Source organism: Solea solea, chromosome 11 (genome assembly GCF_958295425.1).
Source record: "Solea solea chromosome 11, fSolSol10.1, whole genome shotgun sequence".
NCBI classification, from domain to species: domain Eukaryota; kingdom Metazoa; phylum Chordata; class Actinopteri; order Pleuronectiformes; family Soleidae; genus Solea; species Solea solea.
This window is the reverse complement of record NC_081144.1, coordinates 10,082,231-10,105,007: the sequence shown is the minus strand read 5'-3', so window position 1 is coordinate 10,105,007 and position 22,777 is coordinate 10,082,231. Positions and strand designations below refer to the sequence as shown.

Below are 22,777 nucleotides of genomic sequence, written 5' to 3'. Positions count from 1 at the left end.
TAGTTTTTAAAAGTGTTTATTCATTCATTCCCCAGTCATATTAACACTGCACACATACACAACTTAAAAACAAACACTACGACTAAAACAAAGCTATTCTTCAGAAGCTTAATATATACGTGAATTGTGTCTTTTTTGTGTGTGTGTCAAGTGCTAGTCAATGTTGATTCAAAATCAATCAAGCTGACCTGTTCGCTGCAATTCTTAACTCAAGACAGAAATCTCGCAAGTACAAAGATAGGTTAATACTTCAGGTATAAATATTCTCACATTGCCATCAAGAACATCTTAAAAGATCCTTGAAATTATCACATTTAAGTTTCAACAACAACTTTCATTTTGGAATTAACCTGTCTAAAAAAAATATGAAATGAATACTTACAGTTGCTTGTGGCAAAATAACCAGAACAGCTTCTTTTCTTTTTTTTAAAAAGAAAACAAAAACAATGTAACACAGTTTTCATTGTGCTACTTTACATTCCCACAGGAAAAAAAGCCTCTCTGTGAGGACAAATGTTGCAGAAACTGATCACACATCAGGAGGTTAAAATAAACAAGAAAAAAATAAAACTCCATTACAAAATTGTACTTATTTGATCACAGTTGCCTTCAAAGTATAAAAAGATAATGTTGGTTGTATTCTATTTTTTTTTTTTTTTTTTACTGTCAACAAATCAAGACCAACACTTGAATTGTGTCAGTCCATGTCTCCGTCTTTGGCCCCAAGTGATTCCTAAATCTTTAAAATGAATCATAAAGGCTTAATCTCAACAAGGAGCTTGTCACGGAAGTTTGATATGTGAATTGCAGAGGGGTCATTTGTGTATTTGTTGGTGCTGAATTTTCCACGGCAGATAAATACTACTTCTTCCAGCAGCAGGAAGGCGCGTGGGATCGACTGAAAATAAGCTGCTGTGTTCTCTCAGATGAAATAGCGTCGACTTTAATCCCACAATGGCAATTACTGCGGAGCGAATGAACAGCAGAGATATATTATGTCTGGAATCTGGATTTACTGCTTGTGCTCCCCATAGTGTTTAAACACCCACGTGTTTATCGTACACAGTAGCACTGACGGAGCAGCACATGAGGTAGTGATTTCAGATGACAGAAATCAAGTACGTCAAGTTCAATGCATGCAAATGTGTTGCAGAAAATTAATTCTTAGGATTTTTTCACAGCTGTGCTTGCTTTCTTCTGTGAGCCAAAACATGTTAGCAGAATGAATTAAGTATTGTTGTTATTCTAAATCAATGACATATTGACAACAATAACATACAGAACATAAACTGACTTATCTTTAAGGTGTTTTTCTGGAGCTATTAGCTCTTATTACTACTGTGTAAAAAAATAAAAAATCAAGTAAAAATAAAAACTGCAAAAAAGTAAAAACAATGAGCCTTCATTCAAATGTGTTTTTCATTTTAACTGCAGATATTTCCAAGGCGTTTTTAAATATTTAGAACAAAAATGTGAGTTTAAAACATTTATGCTAAAGAGAGAATTGTTGAAAAGTTATTTTTCTTCATTTTCCCATAATAAAAAAAAACGGGAAAGTTAGTTCAGGCTACTCCCACTGCTCACACCAATGTCAGCGTTTCATGTTAGTGATAAAACCAACAAGTGATCAGTGAAATAACAACCGACAGTGTGGATCTGATATGACACAAACTACAGGACGTACCAATAATGCAGTGTCTGAATCTCACTCTCTCGCTCTCTCTCACACACACACACACACACACACACACACACACACACACTTCCCTAAAAATACACCCAAATCCATTAAAAAGATTACTTGTTGTCAGATTGTCATCACACATTGAGCTAAAATAGATTTTTGTAAGAAACACACAAAAGTATTTTTTGATATAATTGTATTCTACAAAGTGTTACACCAAAAAAAAAACACACTATGGTGCTGTGAGTCCTACAATCCAGAATAATGTAAAAGAGAATTGTGTCAACTCTCCTCCAACCCCACCCAAATTTTGGCACCACAGCTAGGAAAAGTCAAACACACACTCACACAAGCCCAGTTCACCCTCTCACCCTCTCTCAACCCCCCCCCCCCCACATCTCTGCAAACAAACCAGCCTGTGGTGTCATTTAATACAGAGTCACGTCATCATCCTGGTATGAACCACCGCGTGTCATCAGTATGAATACAAATCTGTGAAGAACTGCTCTGACTGGAGGGTGTACCAAACAGAATTACGCGCACGTATGCACGTAAAAAGCAACAGCGTTACCAGTGCCTTCAATTCAACATTGCAACAAACTTCTCCTACGACCTTCTAGTTTCAGATCATGGAGGCCTGTTACTCTTTTTTTTATTTTATTTTATTTTTTTACAAAAAAAAAGCTTCCCCATTTTTGTGCCCAATATTGTTGAGAAAAGGTTTAAACATTTCATCAAAATGACTTTTCTGTGTAGTAATAACAGTACAGTTTTACCCGCAGCAGTGAACTTTTGTGCGTCTGACAACGACACATTGAGTACCATGTGTCATTTTGATTCATGTCCAGCCCTTGAGGAGTGAAATAAATGTGTCAGTGGGGGAAATGTACAGTATTAACACGTGTCCTTTGCCGGTTTGAGCCTCAGATCATGTTCGAGTCGAAGCCCAAGGGATTTTCAGGAAGCGGGTTCCCCCCCCCCCCGTGTGCAAGTCCTGATCATTTTAACGGATTATCATCTTACAGCCATTGTGTCTGTGTGGCATTTATACAGTATGCTTATGAAGGAATTGAGTTTTAGCAAAGGCACGTCAAAGGCCCAAACTAAAAGGTACTAACACGGTGAACAGCGGCTAAGCTTCACATCACGGCAACAGGTTGCAGTTGTTGTTTTTTTTTTTTAAAGTGAGTTCAAACTGTTTCTATGGCTTCAGGGTTGTGTTTAAATGTCACTATAAAGAGTGTGGCTGCATTGAAATGAGCAACTGCCAATTGTGTGTGTTTCAGTGACGTATGAAATGCAAAGTGTGTATTCTTCTCTGTTTTGTTGTCTTTTTTTTTTCTTTGTTCTACACCGTGTCCTCGTCCATCTTTGCCACGTCCTCCACTCGGACCACGGCATCGTTTTCCTCGCTCGCACCCTCGTTTGACTTTGACGGAGAGGAAGGAGCCAACATGGCGGCGCACTCCTCCTTTGGCTCCTCTCTTGCTCTCCTCTCCTCCTCTTTCCTCTCTCGATCCAACATGCGGTAGTTGATGCCCATTCCCACAAAGAGGACCACACTTGCGATGATGAGGATGATGCCACAGGTTATGTAGGTGTAGTTATAGGATTTGTAATCGTTATAGAACGCACCTGCAGGTCAGAGAGAGACACAGAGAGAACACAGAGTTTAAAATACGCTCCAAATCAATATATGAGCAGCTTGAGCTTAGGTCTCGTTCAGTCAGACAGAAAAATAAGGTAAAAGTAATAACCTCTTTTTGGATTAATATATGAACCATTTTGATGGCGTCTCAGAAAAATGACCTTGTGAGACATTAGAGGAAATCCCATGCAAACTACAACAACTAAACCCATTTAAAGTGGCTTTTATTTCTATGAGCCACCCACCGAAACCACCAAGAACATTTTATGTGAGATTTTATGGGAAGCACTTTCTCACCACACAGAACTAAATACTGACAATCAATTACCTAGGGAATAGTGTTCGCAATAAATCATTTGGTCTAGGAAACATAAAAAATGCCATGAATTGCATGAGTTCCCAGCAGCCGAGTGGTGTTTTAAAATTGCTTGTCCACGTACACCGTTCTAACTCAACCTAAGATAATGAGTTTATTGATATTGAGAAGTAGAACATATTTGACTTAGTTAGTTGACATAGTTTTTGCTTAGTTGACTAATAACTTATTCATGGGGTGGAACAGTATGTTGTTGTTCACTGCCTAAAATCTTAAATGTCAAAACAAGTTACAGTAAATGATTCAATTCACAAAGTTGTCATATTTTATCAGCAGGTTAACCGATAACGAAATATATTGTCAGTCCTAATTTGTATGTGAAACACACAGGATTAGATGAGAAGGAGCAACAGCATAAAAAAGTACTTAATTAGTCCCATTAGGCGAATTCTCAAAAAGTAGCTAGTGCAGGTGTAGGAGTGAAAATGGAAAATGATTCGCATTTTCTAAAATCCAAACTAGAGAAAGCACTCTCTCTATCTCGCGAGGTCATCAATTGGTTAAAAAACATGAAATCAAACCTGAAATTGACCCATAACATACAGTATATCCCCAGAAGATGTAATCATAACTAAACACAAACAACACAAAAGCAGACTGGATGTCTTACCTGTTAGTGGTGGGCCCAACAGCACTGGTGCACACTCCACTATAGTGACAAGACCTACAGCTGAAGAAAACCTCTGAGCCCCCACCAGGTCCATCAGTGTCTCAAACAACACTGAACTCAGCCACCCGAAGGCAAAACCAAAGAAGATGGCGTACACCACAAATCCAGTGTAGTCCGTTGTCACCGGTGCCATCACGTGACACACGCCGTTGTAAAGGACGGCAGCAGCAAAGAAGTACTGTATCCTGGGCCGGACCCACTTGGTGTTCGCAAGCAGGCCCATGGAGGGCCGGGCAAACATGTCAACAAAGGCTAGAATTGACAGAAGGAAAGCTGCCTTGTCTTTGCTGATGTCTTTACTCTTAGCAAAGTTAGAAAGGAAGACAAGTGGAGCAAAGAGGCCGAAGAACATAATCACATTTCCCAACAGGTACAGCAGGAAACCGCGATGTTTGAACAGTGTCAGGTCAATGAAGGAGTTGATGGTCTGCAGGACCGTCTTCTTTTGCTGTGGCTGTACTGCGTCCACTGCTTTTGTCTCCCCAACCTCCGCGTCGGGCTTTGCGGGCTGAGGTTTGGGTCCGAGGGGGCGCATTAGGGAGCCAGCCACACAGCAGTTGAGCAGGAGTCCGCCCAGTATGAGGAAGCTGCCTCTCCACCCAAACTCATCATAGAGCCAGGAGTTGAGAGGAGCCAGGGTGGACAGAAACACCGGGCTGCCTGCCATGGCGATGCCATTAGCGATGGGCCTACGCTTGTAAAAGTATTTACCGATCATAGTGAGGGCTGGATTCAAGTTGAATGCAAGTCCCAAACCTGGAGCAAGACAAAGAGAGGTTATCATTTAACCAAGGCAAAATCATACGGTTGTAATGGATGAGGTCAAAACACTAACCTCCCACTACTCCTATGAAGAAGTAGAGCTGCTCCACTGTGTTGCAGAAGGAGGCCGCGACCAGTCCTGACCCCGCCAGACAACCACCGAGGAGGATGATTGGACGACTGCCAAATCTGTTCACAAGGATACTGCTGATCGGGCCTGGGACGAAGGAGAACTGATGAATTAGTGACTAAGACCACAGCAGTGAGGTAGAGATAAATCTTATTGCAATGTGCGCAGAATAATGAGAAATAATACAAATTTGCTTTTAGTCATTTGATGTGGACTTTTTAACACAAAAATGTCAAATATTGAAATTGCTCTTCGTTATGTCACCAAACACTGAAAATTGTTCTGGAGAATTAACTAATTATGCTTCACAGACAAACAAAGAGAGAAAAGCACAAGCCACAGTTTTAATGATTTGTTCATGTATTACTAAGTTTTTTCAACTTTACTTGCTCACCAGCAGATGGCGCTATGATGACATAAAATAAAACTAGGACGACGATTGTGTAACTGCACTGGTTCAAGGTGGTTACAGAGAAAATGGAGGGAAGAGAGAGAGGAGAGGAGAGGAGAGGAGAGGAGAGGAGAGGAGAGAAGATGGTTGCAGCTTTTGGCTTAGATAAATGCTAATCTGCATTTTCTTTCTTTTTTGTTAAATAAAAATTCAATGAGAGAAAGTTTCAGTATGCACAAATACACCATCACAGTGAAATATGAAAAGAGAGAAGGAGAAGGAAGAGGAGGAGCGACAAAGGCCACGTGTCTCAGTTTTGGGCCAGACTCTCTATGAATGAATCTTCACATGAACACAGGCCGACTCTGCTAGATGTGAAAACAAAGTCAGCGCCTGTAGAATCTGTACAGTAGCTCAGTGAACAGCACCAAGTCTCTCACACACACACACACACACACACACACACAGACAATATCTGTCCTCTGGTACGATGAAACAATTTATCGACTTATTAGCCGATAATCATTTCATAGGTTCAAGGATTTTTCAAGGTCAAAACTGAGAATGTGCTGCTTTTCTGTTTTTAAGATTAACAAGTCTGTCTGCTTCAGCAAAGATGATGATGATGATCACTATATGCATTCAATTCTGGACCTTTAAACAGTATATATATATATATATATATATACACACACACATACACATACATACATACATACATACATACATACATATATTAAAATATTTATGTTTTCTCACCTGTCATGTTTCTCACCAATGACAGGTGGTCTAATAAATGTGTTATATATACTGTATTATCAGCTGGTAATTTATAGGTCCACAAAGCTACACATTATCTGGGCCAAATCCAATACAAAAGTCCAATAATAAATTGTCTCTTCATGACAGTATGACTCAGGGATTCGGGGAAAATATTTAACTTGTAATTTGTCCAACAGATATTGCAATTTTAATTTGTGATTCATGTTTTTGAGTCGAGCTTCAGATAATATTGTGCAATACATTTAAATCACGATGTATCTTTGAGGCATGACTACTACACTCTACTGCCAAGGAAGAGAACTAAAGAATATGTTGTTTCTAAAATAAAATGGAAGGAAAAATTGAATCACAGTTTAATTATTTGCAATTTCAATTTGAAATCGATTAATTGTTCAACCTCATCATCAATGAGCGCAGGATCATTTACTCACATTTTTATTTGTATAACAATAATTACAAAAAAAATGACATATTCTAATGTCACTACCTGGATTCTCTCAAACAGAATCCATTTCCTCAGCAGCAGCCTGGACCTTTCACACAGAATATGGTGGCTTTGCACTTGAAACTTGGCAGAGCACGGTCATGCTCTGAATGCACAACTACAGTGTTGGTGGGCTGCCATGCTCGAGGTAGGCTCCTAGAGTGTCTGCATCGTACCTGGGCTGCAGCTGACAAAGTATATAAAGCTCAATCCCTCCTTCACCTTACCTTCAAGGACAACTTCTTTATCAGCCCAAACTTTTGTGTGTTTTTATTTTTCTATTTACTTTTAGAGATTTAACCAAGACTGGAATTCATTCATTTATTATTTCACAGTAAGTGTGTCAATATTTATAAACAAATAGTTGTACCTTACATTATATCTTATTTGTTATTATTATTTCAAGCATCCCCTTATATGCACCATTTGTTTTAAAAGTAGGATCTTTTATCTGTTTTTTGATTGTTATTGTTTGAGTGGTTATTTTCCATATTTGAATGTTCACTTCAATGAAGCTTTTTTTTTAAAAACTCCTGGCCATTTGTTTAGACAAGAAAAACATTCATCTGTTGTGTAATAAATTGTGGGATATGTTAGGCTACAACTGTAGCTCGACTTATCTGTGTATGGAAGCGTATGGACTATGAACAATAACTAAAACCAATTCAAGGGCAGGAACAGAAATGCATCCACTCAACAGTGAAGCTCACATAACCAAATCAGCAGTGACAGTTTCCTCCTGTGTGGCAACGGACAAAGAGAGCAGTGAGTGTTGTCCTCAGAGACATTATATAAACAAATCATTGTCCCTCTTATCATTTGCTTCTTTCCCCCACAGTGAAACTGGTGCTCAGCTTTACACCGACAAAGTGCATGTCACAAGTGAAACAGTCTATCATGAACTAAAATCTGAATATGGGATGCAAGGCTGCATTTACACTGGTTCACACATGTGACACAAACTACAGGGTGGGCGTGGCTACATGCAAACTCCATGCAGAAAGGCCTTGATGAAAACATTTAAGGAATAATTAACACTTTTCAAAAACATATCAGCTAATAGATTTTTAACCCTCTTATGACAATCAGGTCATTTGGGCTGCACAGTGACTGAGAATGCCTCACAAAACAATCCTTCACACATTGAACATAGGGTTACTGGATGTTTTATTAATGTTTTGTGTGTTGAGCCCATTACTTTAAAAGACAGAGAGGTCAAAAAGGTCACGGTCAAGACTCAAACAGGAAACAGCTTTATAGTCAGTGTCTAAATGCACACACCAGGTGTGGGGGAGCCTGTTTTTCTCTTCTTGTCTGATGCAATGCATCGATTGTACACTTGAAAACCCCTTTGATACTCATCGACACATGCCACACATCATCATATCAATGTCTTACTATAAGCTGGAGTGAATGCATATGCCCAAATCACATGCATGCACGCCCACACACGGTCTTTCTCCAGACACGGGCTCTTTTTAGTCCCACACACAAGAGAGGACAAAAGAGAAATTCCAAGAAAAGTCTATCACTGATGCTTCCACTCAGCGAGGCTGAACAGCACTACACACACACAAAAACATTAAATACCATTTATGTTTGCAAAACACGATTAGGATTAAGCAAGTAAGGAGCTACGGATTGGCAAATAAAACATTTGTGAGCTTTTCTCAAAAATATCAACTGTGAGTTACACATATTACAGTGTTTCCTGATCTTTAGTCTCAGTCTTTTTTTAACTATGGGCAAAAATATGCCCATAGTTAAGAGGCTGTGATGTTACATTAATTACATTTTTGTCAAATCCATGTTTAACTACATTACACTAGAAAAAAGTTAGGTGCACAAAGACAGGCTTTTTAAATGGATACCAGACCCTCTACATTCTTATATAAGCACCATGATACAGTTCCCTTGTGTCATTTCTAAACACCGTCAGTTTTTTCCCCCCATCTCCAAACCCCAGCCTGCACTCCCACCACCACCCCTTCTTTAGCTTTCATGTAAAAGCCAAACTTTCACCTCACATATTTTGTCTTCCATTATGTATGTGTGTATTCAGTCTACACTGGATCCCAGTATTAGTCAGCTTTCACAGGCGTCACTAAACTACAATAATTACGTGTCAGAGGTTTTTGTGTTTTTTCCTCTCTGTGAAAGTTAGTGTATCTACATGTGCTGCCTCATGTAAACAGGAAGTAATATGGTAGTTTACGTCCTCCACTCTCTCTTGTACTACACTCCAAGCAAGCATAATACTTGAGAACACACTGTGACAAACAAGTACAAAAACATATTAGAACAAAGAAAGAAAGAGCTACAACATCTGGCTCCTGTTATGAAACTTAACCCCTCCTCCCTCTGTGCCTCCCTCAGCAGTTCCCTCTCTTACATACCTTTTAAAACTGACTGAATACAAGCGCCAACTGGCACGCAGCTCTGGAGTGAATTAATTAGTAAGTGGAAGGAACAGACTCCATTGATTTCAATTCAAAGTGAGGACACAAAGACAAACAACAGACACACAAACATGCAATGATGGTGTTTTAACGGTAAGGTCTACTACCGTTAAGTGACAGATTGGGTAAAGATTGAGCAGAGAACTTGCTTTGTGTCTTGAAAAACAGAGACAAACCTGATCTGTAACCTAACCTGAAACTGGCCTCAGTCTCTTTCTTTCTTAAATCCTGCCAAGGCAAGTAAATCGAAAGGCCTTTGTAGCAGTGCAAGCAAAATGGGTCACTAAGAGCAAGAAATGCTCAAATTTTAGGCACAGCCAAACATTTATTTAAAGCAGCACAGGACTGAATGTGTAATGAAGAAAATAATGGATTATTATTGATAATGATGAATTATTTATATGCTGCATCCTTTATCCATCAAGCAATACTATCATTTATACCATTTGTGTGTATACTCCAGCAGCATGTTCTCTCATACTCCAACCTGTTTGCAGGAGCTTTGCTTTGCAGTTTTAGCAAATAGTTATTTTCTTTAAATTCAGTAATATAATAAATAATGACAATTTTGACAAGGCTTATCATCTGCTGACTTTCTTCTGCCAACTGTTAAGTGAATGGGTTTTAGTCCGTTGCACAATTTATCTCCAGCAACTTTAGAAGAATAATCTTGACTGTAAGTACTCAAAAGTATCCATGTCCCATATCGTCTCCTGCCGTTTTTAAGCAGAATTGTTTTAGCAGTGCATGGCTGGGAGAGATAAAGGACTGAGCAGGTGCAGGGAGAGAGATAGTGTGTAAAGAGTAAAAGTGGGCAAGATATACCATTAATTAATAATATTGTAATTGTTGTTTTAAAGAAAAAGCAAACTGACATTATTATATAAGTATTTAACTAAATTCACAAAAACGATGAAACAGGCACTGAAACTCCACACATTCCCTCCTTGCTGCAGCGATGAGCAGGATTCAGTGTCACATTCAGTGACACACTAGTTGGCCTAAGTGATCACATGACCTTTCGCTAGCATCCTCCCTTGCCACACGGGTAAGTTGCGTAATAGAGAGAAAGCATGGGGACATCAGCCATCTGGATGTTCACCCTACTTTGATAATCAAAATAAAAAAAGGGAGCAATTAAAACAAAATAGTAAGAGTTATAATACATATAATTTATAAGATTCTGATTCTAAAATCCAATTTTGCTGTTAAAATATTTTTGGTTGGTTCCAAAAAGCAATTTTCAGGAATTGACACAACCTTGGCCTTTAATAAATTGTAATGGGAATTTTTCTGACTACAACCTTGAAGCCATATGAAACTAAGTAAATAAGTTAAGTTTGCTCCTGGTCAGTAGTTCAAGCACACGCAAACAATGAGGTAACAAAACGGTGTTTGGGAAAATTCTGAAATGACAGATCTGATCAACTCTGGCTCCTCCCAACAGCTTTCAAAGAGATCTGTTGCAAACACCTTGGTGCCGAATACCACAGGACACCTTCAAAGCTCTTTTAGGGTCCAAGTCTTAGAAGTTTGGAGGAGTTTGAGATGTGATTTGATAACATTTACTCACTACTTTTTCATTACACTGGCATCTTAACATGTATTAAATAAATGGGTTTTGATAAATGTAGAATAATTGTTTCTTCTGTTTCTACATGGGATCCTGTGTCTTCGCAAGACACTTCTGTGTTTTAAGTTGATACAATGGCTGAGGTGTTGCTAAGATTTATCAAAGGGGATTTCCCCACAGACGAACCACTTGTATTGTAATTCAGCCTGTCCTTTCCAAGTTTGGCTAATCTTTGTTGAGTCACAAAGCAATCATCTTGCCCAATTTACAACTTATTGTTTAAAACAGCTTTGATTCTGTACTTTAACACCTTGGTGTAAAAGTTGATCATCTGGCAGAACTTTACCGCCTTGTTGTTGCTTTGTTTCACAACTGCACAATCAAATAAAGCTCATACAAACTGACGACAGAATTAGACCTGAAGGAATTTTTATTATTCAACAATAGCCAGTGAGAATCAATGTACAACTGCCACACATTTGCACTGTTCACCGTCACAAGTGCACTAATTATGGCCCATGTTCAGTCCTTACAGCTCACTCTTGCCCCAACATTCAGCACAGATATGAATGAATGTAATCACATTCCATTTTTGATTTTGATTTTCCATCCTAATGACCAGATGATCCTAACTTCTGAGCAAACAACAACAAGCTGGTAATGCTTAATGCTTAAAATTCCTTCTTCTAATGATAATTTCCGGCAGGCCACACTGGATTAATGTCACTACTACAAATTAAACACTTGATCCAATCTGATTAGCTCCAACTCGAACACTTCAAACTGATTGAAAGCCTACATGTCCCCCATGTACATACAGTAAAAACAGACTGTGTCCATGTCCTTTATTGAAATACACACTGACTTCATTGACAAGGACAAAATTATGCTTTTATTGAGTTTGATTGCACAGAGGCGTCCGCTGTCAGCCTGTTTGTGTCCAAATGTGTCCTCAAAACAAAAGTGAACTCTGTTTAGAGTTTCTGTGATTGGGTCTGAGGACAGATTCAGGATGTATTACGGCCATTCAGACCTGCACACAGCATTATCTGCCATGAGCTAAACAACCTGATCAACAGCAATTCCAACAGGGTTTTGTCATCTGAAGCTAAAATCATATATATATGTTCCCCACAGGTGGGGAACATATATATATGGACAGGAAGTATTGAAAGAAATCACTATTTTCCTGACAACTGGAAAAATATTAATTAAAACACCACTCACCTCCAGCATACATGACAGCGAGCATGATGGAGGAGATCCAGGACACCTGACTGGGTGTGGCATTGAAGATGGTCTCGATGTCTTTGAAGAACACTGTAATGGATTTCGGGAAGGCATAGGAGAAGCCAATGGAGATGAATGCTCCCACCACCACTGCCCAGCCCCAGCCACCTTCAGGTGGGGTGTACCCCACAGGACCACCCAACGCTGGAGGCATGTCTGCTCACGAGGAAGGTTTTGAAGAAGAAGAGGAAGATGCCACTGCTGAAGGATAGCTTCAGATGATTGGAGACCGCAGAACCAGTTGAACTGGGATCAGGACCTTAAAATCCTGTGGGGGGGAACAGAGCAGAAAGCAGGTTAAATTCAACAGATGGTAAGAAAAGTAAATAAACACATGCCATCCTCCTTCTTAGTATTTTATCAGACTTCAAATGACAATGAAATATGAAGGAAAAGAGGAGTGTAAAGAATGAGGGATGACGGTAGTCAAGAGGTATATGTACAGAAAAATATGTACGTGTGGGATGATTTCTAAACTCATGATGAGAAAGAGCATCTGTTCCAGGCTGCATGCCAACATACTAGCAGTGGACAACGAGCAGACTAAAGATAGATTAGGACATTGGTGTGTGATGCTGATTTGCATTCAACAGTCAGTTAAGGCCCTGGTATACTTCTGCGCACAGTGGGCATAATGCGTATGCAGTCCCAGATTTTGGAACCGTGCGCAAAGAGCATGTTGGGTGTGTGTGGACAGCGTATGCACTAATTGAATTTCCACCCCACCGGTAGGTGGAATACAAGCCCCGCTCACCAAGCAGAAAAAACATTTTGACAACAGCATAAGTCGTCATCCAAGTGTTGACCTGGTGACCCTCGAACTCTCCCCTGCCCGACGGGCCTTTCAGCTGTGAGCTGCTTGGACCAGACGTGTCGGAGGGAGCTGTAGCATCAATCTCTTCTTCTTTGGTAGGAAATGCGTCCTATTCCCTGGGTGCAGACTCGTACCATCACCCCGATGGTGAAATGACCCTGACGCACGAGTATACAGACAAAGGCAGCCAAAAATAGATAAAAGTTAAAAACTGGATGTAAAAATAATAATGATGGCAGATGATGATTAAGCTTTTCTATGACAAAAAGCTCAAAAATCCCTGGGATTCTTCACTGCATCCATCTCAAAACCCTCTTTTCCCATTTAGAACACACATGACCAAGCTATTTATAGTCAGCAGCTCTCTGACATCAACATTGCTACTGTTTGGGCCATTAAGGCCTCCAGACTAACTTTGAGCATTGGTTGCACAAATTTTTTCCTTTTAGGTAACGTTTTTGTAAGTTTTCTGACATTTTATGGACCAAACGATTACTCGATTATTTGAGAAAATAATCGTTAGTTGCAGCCCTAATGGCAAACAAGATAAACTATTTATTTGTCCGATAATGCAGTACATTTACATGCACAGTTTAATTGAGCTAAGGCTATAGGCCGACTAAGACAGACAATCTGACAGTCCTAGACTAATATCTGACTTTTAACATGCACATAAACGCATGAAACATACAGAACTAAAGCACAATCCATCCCGCCATTTATTTTCTGTGACGTAAAAGGTCAACAGGAAACTATTCAATATGCAGTAGCTTATAGAGACTGATGTATGAGTATAACCTTACTGGTGATTTAAAGTTTAAACATTTATTTAAGAAGTTCAACAAAACAAGTTACATGTATTTAAAAAATAAAAAAAATACTGTTGTGAAATACAGAAAGAAGTGGTCACATCTAGTTTTACCTGTGTAAAATGAATATGTAATAATGAGTAATAATGACTTTCACCCACTAGTCTTCTCCCTTAACCATCATAACTTGATGACTGAAGCTGCCCTTTCAAACCGTGAGAATGGCCAGATAGTCCTCACTGTTCTAACATGGCCTCTCCCTCTATAAGGTCTACAAATTAAATTACTGGTCTAAGAATAATAATTGCAGTACAAAAGCTGCAGATTCAGATTGTCATGACAAGAGTGGAACATTTGTTTCAATTCCCCAAAAATCTGGTATTCTAACACGGAACTGATGTAATGTCCGAAAACAATGTGAACGACATGATTCACCAAAATTAAACTCAAAACGGGGTCACTAAGAGAGCAGACTACAAAAAGAAGGCAGTAGTAGGACATCAGTCCTCTTATGAACCTTATGAACTCTGCTAAGTCACTACAATTTTGAACTGTGATTTTAATGATAAATTGGTAATTGAGTGTGGAGTGAGTCTGGTGAGCAACATTTAGTTAAAGGTAGTCCTTTTCATTCCGGATTACTCACTCTTTTAAAGAGGCGGAAAAACAGCCTACGTGCGGAGCACTTCATACCAACAAGCGGTCAGACAGATGACATCACAAACCAAACAGACAGAACCACACCCACAAATGTGCATGAGCAATGGGCATATGAAGAATTTCACTTCCTCCATAATTCTGACAATGTCAGATACCACACTTTTTCATTAGCAACCAAAGAGCTGTCTTAGACACAGTGCCAAATCCCATCAGTCATGATTTGAAACTACCATCTTCTGTTCATCTTGTAAGGTGTGTTATATATGTGTGTTTGTGTCTGTGGTTCCTTTGGCAATTGTGATGTATAATGTCCTGTTTGTTTTGCAAACAAAGCTGCTGTGATGCAATTCAAAAGTCAGGCATGTTCTGACAATATTAAGTATTATCATATTGGATTGTATTGTATTCAGTGTGTCTGAAGGGATAACGGAAATTACAGACTTTTCAAGACACAGCACCACCACAGAAATTGTGTTTGTATATTTATTCTGCAACAAAAGAGTGATTTTTCCCTCAGTCAGAAAGTCACTTCACAAAATATTCACCAGTAAACTCAACTAAGCCCAGTCCCAAATCATTATGTCACCTAATGGATCAAGCCAAACCACGTCTTTCTTTAGTGTAGTAGTCAGTCATCATCTACCGCTTTATCCTCAACCAGAGGGTCGCGGGGGGTGCTGTGCCAATCTCAGCTACATCGGGCGATAGGCGGGGTACACCCTGGACAGTTCGCCAGTCCATCGCAGGGCCACACACAGATAGAGACAAACAACCATTCACTCTCACACTCACTCCTATGGTCAATTTGGAGTGTCCAATTTACCTATCCCCACATTGCATGTTTTTGGACTGTGGGAGGAAGCCGGAGTACCCGGAGAGAACCCACGCACACACGGGGAGAACATGCAAACTCCATGCAGAAAGGCCCTTGTTCCAACCGGGGCTCGAACCCGGGTCTTCTCGCTGCAAGGCGAGAGTGCTAACCACTACACCACCGTGTGGCCCTAGTGTAGTAGTATGAAAGAAAAATCAGATGATCAACCTGTCACTAAATGTTTCAGAATTAATTATACATTACTGTGTTGGTAAGTCTGTATGTAAATGTAGTTACATATCTGTTCAAAACAGGTCTCCCTGGGTCTCAATGAGATTCAAGTACGAATAAAGTTTACAAAAAGAAAAAAAGAAATAGTCAGTACTTCTGAATACTGATTTATGTTAAGTTTAAAGGTTAGAGTTGCACATGTTCACATTCCAGATTACTGGGCAGTGGTAATGCACCTGAACATTACATGAGGAAGAAGAAAAGAGTCTAAAGTAACTACATGGTGAGTCACACGTGTGGTTACACATGACTATAGTCAACACAGACACATTCAACACTCGCCAAAATACATACAGCACTTTACATACTCTCAAATACAAATGCTGGATAGAAAAACACATCTAATCTCAGAAAGAAAAAAAACACTAGGGGTGGGATGGGGTTGATACAGCGAAATATTTTGATATTTTGACCTGCAATATCATTTCACTTTTTAAACACCAAGTATCGATTTTTTTTGTTGCATATAATTCAACTGATGTTACAAATAAACAATCTTTTTGTGGATTGGCATGAAAAAAAATCAATTGATGTTTCAGTCCACTAGATGGTACCAAGTGTTCACACAAGTGTTCACTCTCACTAGAGTGGTTGTTATCGCAATATATGATTTCGGAAATACTCATTATACTGCGTGATATTGTGATATTATCGTACTGTGACATAAATATTGTGATAATATCGTATCTTGGTATCGATTCCAACCCCTGAAGGGCACTATGGAAGAGGCCTCATACTATGAAACATCAACAATATCACTAACTTTTAACCTTTAACTTTTGGTACATAACAGACGTGTTTAAATGCCTACATCAAATAACACTGCAATTCACATGGGTTTTGGGCTCCAATAGAACATACCAATTTCGTCTTTGTCTGCTTCATCATTTCTGGCACAACGCTACAACATACATTTATCTTCCATTTATCTGGAGCTCAATATTTTTTATTTCATCTATCAGATAATTTTAACAATCAGTTTAAGGAGGGACCAAATTAAAAGACTCAAAAGTAACCACACTTAGGTCTACGGAGGCAGTGTTGGTTTTTTACTCATTTTGTTTCTGATACATCCATGAATTGTTGACCTCTCATGGTGGTCACAGAGTGATTTGCCCATCCATCCAGTGGTCTGACAAACACCGCCAGGCATACTGTCACACACTTGTCTTATTCACTGAAACTCTGCTAAGCAAAAACTACTGATCAGTACACAGCAAAATGTAACTTCACTGCTCACTGAGCCTCCGGTCCTGACCTCATTAGCAGCATGGTCTGTTTGTAGTGTGGAGAAATGTTAATCAATAAGTTAATCATGGTTTTTGGTAGCAAACACTCTCATTAATTGGGAAACATTTTCTCTTATGTGATTGTAAACTAAATATATTTGGATTTTGATACAGTTAAGGTCCTGGCATACTTCTGCATACAGAGTGTCACGTCGACTGGTGTCATCTACGGTGTTCTTCATTTGCAAACTTATAAGAAAATAAATAAGATAAATCTAGACAATATCAAGCAGTGCATTTAAAAAAAAAATGCAAAGAAGAACCTAGTGATAGATAAAAATGTCTTATTAAAAAGGGCAACAGTTGAAAGAACATTCAAGTTCCTGTCTTCGTTCCGCTTAACCATGATGAAATAGGTAGCGCCACTACTGATGTCATTGACCTGATAGTGCATGTTCAGGTAAACAGTTTCCTGAACTCACAAGAAAATAGGCCAAACACACAAAAAACATCCACATAGGCATTTGTCTCACTCACAGTGATAGTTCACCTGACAGCTTCAGCAAATACAACAGAGGCAGTCAAGACAAAAGGAGATGTGAATGACAGAACATTTTTATTTTGATCATGGATAAAGGCAAATAATCTGTGTAGTTATTGTGTCGCTACTGCAAACGTCAGATTGGAACAAGGACAATCGTCTGATGTCATAGTAACTAACTACTGGGCGAATGTTTCAAAAAGCAGAAGAACACGATTTCCTTATTCGGATTTCCCTTTTCTGTTTTGCTATTCCAATTCCCAGTTTAAAGCAACACCATCATAAATCCACTTTCATAATAGTATGCTTGCAACAGCGACAGCATATGAAACCCAAGTTGCGCAGCCCCCCTCAAAAAAACAAACAAACAACAAACAAAATTGAAATTCAAGCAAACATAGAAGAGTTTTGGTTTTCTGCACATGTTACTCGGTGCTGTAGGAAGACAAGTTTGAGGACAAACACAAGCACCTCTGTGCTGTTCTTTTATTAGATTTGTGGAGGTTTCCATTCCAGTGACTCCAGTGTTCATTAAACAGTGGTTAGTCCATGGCCTAAAAAGGGTTTTCTTTATGAAACAAACAACAATACAGACAAAGCATAAACCTGTCCAAGTTTACAGTCTAGGCAGCCAAATAGGATTATTTTTCATGTATTTCCATGCCTGAGATGCAGCTTTAGCCTCCCACAGCCATAAAAAAATCCATTTACTAAATTTGACACGTGAGAAATGTTTCATGGTCACAGAATTATATTAAAGTCAAAGACGTATTGCCATTCTTGATGTAAAGACACTACTTATTGGAGTTCAGTCAAGTTTAGCTGCTCGTGGGCAAGTGACACCCTGGCACTGTGGCACCAAGACCCAAAGAACCCACATAAGCTGGACCAGTTAAAATGGAAAACCGACAAAGGGGGAATGTGATATGCAATGTGAGGCCTGCTCGTATAACAGAGAGCAGGCCTCACCCCATGGAGTGGATTTATGTTGTCATCTTTCGCCAAGGTCTCACTGCTCTGTGTTGTTTGGCGTCTGTGGTTCATGTGAGTGTGTATGTTTCAGTAAAGTAGGACCATTCCCCAAGGGGTTAACAATGGGGCAATTCATTCTGCAGTAACAAACGCTCCCTTGAGCAAAGTGTGCGGACGAGCTGACATTACCTGAAAACCGTAAAACAGCAAATGATGATTCAAACTGCTGTAAAATCTGTCAAGGATGTTCAACAAAAATGAATGAGAGCAAGTTTATACCGAGTGTGGTTTATACTTTTCGTCTTGGATATCTGAGTGTCCCAACCATTAGACATGTTCAACTGCAGGGGAAACACCATCATAGAGATTAATGAGATTTGCATCTACGTGTGTCAGTCTAAACAGTCAAATTGTTGTTACAGTAAATAAGAAAGACAGGAATAACCAGCCACTTATGATAGACTTGTGACAACAGGGAAAATACAGACAGGAAGAAAAAGGGGGTTGATGGGAGTGTCTTCCATGAGTAAGCAAAGTAATTTGAACTGACATTAATCTGCAGGAGAACTTTATTAATCCTTGTCTGCATTTACCCCATCCTCTACTAGGATGTCCCGGGGGTACCGTGCTCTGGGATACCCCACCTTTTGACCTGGTGGGGACTTGAACAAACAACCCTCCGGTTACAAGCCCAGTTCCCTTTCCACTTGGCCATGGGCTGCCCCTGATATACATTTGGAGGCCTTCGCACATTTTTAAGGTTAGGGTTAGTTAGCAATTTGTTCACAAACTATTGCTTTTAGACACGTCCTTCAGCTTCTGTTTGCTTACATTTATTAAATAACAATTCAAGTCTCATTGAAAAAAAACCCATGTAAATTAGTTCCCTAAACTCTACAGCTCAAAGGCCGGATAATGTTTGCCAGCTTAACACTAATGACCACTTAAACCTCACCAGCATTAACTAATACTGATGTCGCCCCACCGTTATCCTTCTTTGCCACACTTCTCTAATCCTGAGTACACTCCACATGTGTATGCACATAAAAATGTGTGGTTACGCATGGTCTTTTCACACTTGTTGTGTGCATGCACATTGCTCAAATTTAATATATCAAAGAGAAACCAAACATATTTGGTTAGACTGTAGTTTTATCTGTGAAATATTAAAGGGTGGCAGTTGGCTGTGTGCATTTAACCCACATCTGGTTGTACTCCAGTGCATTCCATCTTAATGAAAAACACACACATACAGTAAAAATGACCAGTAACTCATTGGCTGTCCCTTCCTCTAAACCCCAGGCTCAACCAACATTCCTCGTTTGTTAAAAGGTATTTTCTGCACCGCCTCTTCATTAACTCAGAACATACAAAACTGTCCACTGATACAGCTAAAGATTAAATAACCACTTGCAAATCCCTGAGAGCACGGTTCAAACTACTGCCCACATTAAGTCTGTGAACAGCCACCAAATAGTAGAGGGCAAAGACACACTGGTCAGCAGTGTTGATGACCATCGGAAGGCACTGCATTTGATCTTCCGGCAAATCCTTCACAACTAAATGTCATAAATAATTAAAGAGCGTGTGATAACAATGTAGTTGCTCAAGGAGTCCAGGATATGAGAGTGTGGGGAAATGACTGGATTGGTTCATTTTGGAGTAGCAGAGGAGTCAATGCCCAAGATTAGAAAAAACTGTAGTTCAAGTGTAAGAGTAAGAACAAGGGTTGTCCCCACTCATACAAAATTCTAAATTTGGGGGGTCAAACTAGAAGCTTAAAACATGTATGAGTTTGAAATATACTGCCTAGCAGCACATCAGACCATTTGAAGTATTAATTGTAATATTCACACAAAGTACATTTTTAGGAAAAAAAAGTGACAGTCCTGGTAAGTAGAGAACTTTTATAATTATGAAATGGAAGCTTTCAATTATTTAATGTATTTCGACCTTAGATTTCATTCAAGGTCAAAGCTCAAAGAACAGAAAATGAACATGACACCAGGGGCCCTGCTGTAAATGGAAAATGCACACTCACTTACTCAACAGTACATTTAACAGAATATCTCCTGGTTTCATACATATAGGACAACCAACATTTGTACTTATTTTAATATTTATTTACTTATTTTAATAGGAATGCATTGAAGGCAGTACATCTGGCTGCCATGTGAGCGTTCCATTGAGCTCTTGCTCTCAAAGTGCCAGCATGTGAGACTCATTCAGCTCAGTGCAGACAGTAGATGACAGATTAGACCAAGCTCTAATGCACTGCTCGAGTGACTGGAAATCACAGCCACGGCCCAAGATCACCAACTCTCTGTGTTGACCTTACACTTGGATTGCTGAATAAGCACAATGGGGAACAGGCCATGGGGGCCCAAAGAGTCAGGAAGTTAGGAGGTTGGGAGGGGCCTCTGCATGAAGTTTAATTGAATATTTATGATTGGTAATTCAATCAAATAAATGAGTGTAAATAAAAAAGAATGAAAATAACCACACTTCTTCTTTCAGAAACGAAGGTCTCAGCATATACAGCTCTGCCATCTCCAGCTTCACCTGTCTTTTTTTAGACAGTGCCACCGTCTCCAAGACAAACATCATAACATGTCTCACTACCATCTTCTAGACTTTTGCTGCTATCCTTCTGTCACCCATCACCCCCACAAAAAAAGTCATCTCTCCTCCTCTCAGCTTGGCACTCATGACTCTATATTAGCAACCAGTTATTGCAAAACTCCAGTTGTGCTGTACTGTCACGCCCACTGCCGAGTTACACTCACTCTTGCATCACCGAAGAAAAAAAAAATATCAGAGGCATGGTTAGTGATACATCACGACACATGTCATATCTACGCTCACCAGCCCTTTTATCTGATATCATCCTATCACATATCAGCAACTTGGTGCGTTTAGGCGAGTAGCCAAGCACAACACAACCTGCTGAAGTTAACCTGGCAGTGAAATGGGGAAGAACGGTGATTTATTTGACTTTGGTGTGGCGCCATCATTGTGAGAGTGATCTGAGTCACTCATAAACAGCAAATGCCAAGTTAATGGCAGTTTTGTCTGGCTGATGTCAGAGGAGAATGGCCAGAGTGATTTGAAGGAATAGAAAAGTCAACAGTAACTCAAATAACATTGAAATAATTTAAAGTACCCTGATGAACTACAGCAGCAGATAACCACACTGGGGGACACTTAATCAGGTGTCCAGCCCCCCCTGGTAGAGAGGCCAGTGAGTGTGTATTCATGGCTACCTGGACTAAATCAGGGTTTCATTAAACAACATATAATTCAGAAACAAATTACGGACTCAAGCTTTAACATGTGTACATATTCCCGTGTATATATTTTTTTGACGAGAGGCACCTTGTGCCATTGCCCGTCCGTGACCAGAGTAGCGGCCGGTCCCCGGGCTATGAACGCGGCAGCATCAGTGTCCAGTGAATGACACCAGGTCGGTTCATCCGTGTGAAGTCAGGTATTTCAACCACGCGTGGTCTCTGCTAACTAACGGGCGTGTTAATGACAGCGGAAGCGGAGCGGAGAAGCTTCACATGAGGCTAATGACGGAAGCGCGGAGCTAATTCACAAGTAAGCTCTTCATTCTTCAGTGAAACAAACCGCTCCATCCAGCTTCTAGTCTCTTTGTCTCGACACGCAACGACAGAACTGTTAGTCAGCCGTTGACGCGTTCACTTACCGCGTGTGCGTGGGACTCCTGTGAGGTCCGGTTGAGGGCTCGGTTCGGCGGCGTGAGCGTCACTCCGACGTCCTTGACGTGTCAGTGGTCAGACGTTAACCAGCAGCAGTAGTTGAGAGTACAGCGTGCAACACCGGGACAACTGCTGGATGTGATGAAGATGAGCCTTAACCACCCGCGCATGCGCACAAACAGACCGGCCGCTTTGAGCGGCAGCACAGGAATTTGAGGCAGCCACAGCGCACGTTCGTGGGGAGTAGTAGAGAGGTACGCGCAGTGTCATACGCTATGAACAATAATAATAATATGGAGAACGAACTCAAAGATTTTACTTAAATTTACAATAGCATCCCTACCATAGCATGTCTTTAAGCAGAGCCGGAGCCAGAGCAAATGTAATGGGGGGGGGGGGGGGGGGGGGGCATTCAGTTTAGACAGGGGGGCCCAAACATTTTGACTGACCAAGAAAATTTGGGATGGCACAAGTTGTGATCATTGAAGGCTCTCAAGTTTCAGCTTATCAGGACTGTGGCAGGTTGGCACAGCCCAACTCTACACGTAAAACATTCAGCTTTATGCATATTATACATTATGTAGACAATATTATAGATTTAACAAGATGCTTTGAGCCTCTTCTAGCATCTTGTACATAACCTATCATAGACTTTTATTAGGGTTCACTGGGAGC

The 22,777-nt window shown here is 40.0% G+C and overlaps 1 protein-coding gene across 1 annotated transcript; it reads right to left on the bottom strand.

Moving 5' to 3' along the window:
- Nucleotides 1–22,297, bottom strand: LOC131468431 (monocarboxylate transporter 1-like). Its single transcript, XM_058642657.1, has 5 exons — nucleotides 22,090–22,297; nucleotides 12,188–12,518; nucleotides 5,214–5,357; nucleotides 4,319–5,134; nucleotides 1–3,319 (listed from the first exon to the last, which is right to left on the bottom strand). The coding sequence occupies exons 2-5, from the start codon at nucleotides 12,402–12,404 to the stop codon at nucleotides 3,033–3,035; spliced, it is 1,464 nt and encodes a 487-aa protein (XP_058498640.1). The 5' UTR covers nucleotides 12,405–12,518; nucleotides 22,090–22,297; the 3' UTR covers nucleotides 1–3,032.
- Between the last annotated feature and the right edge of the window lie 480 nt (nucleotides 22,298–22,777).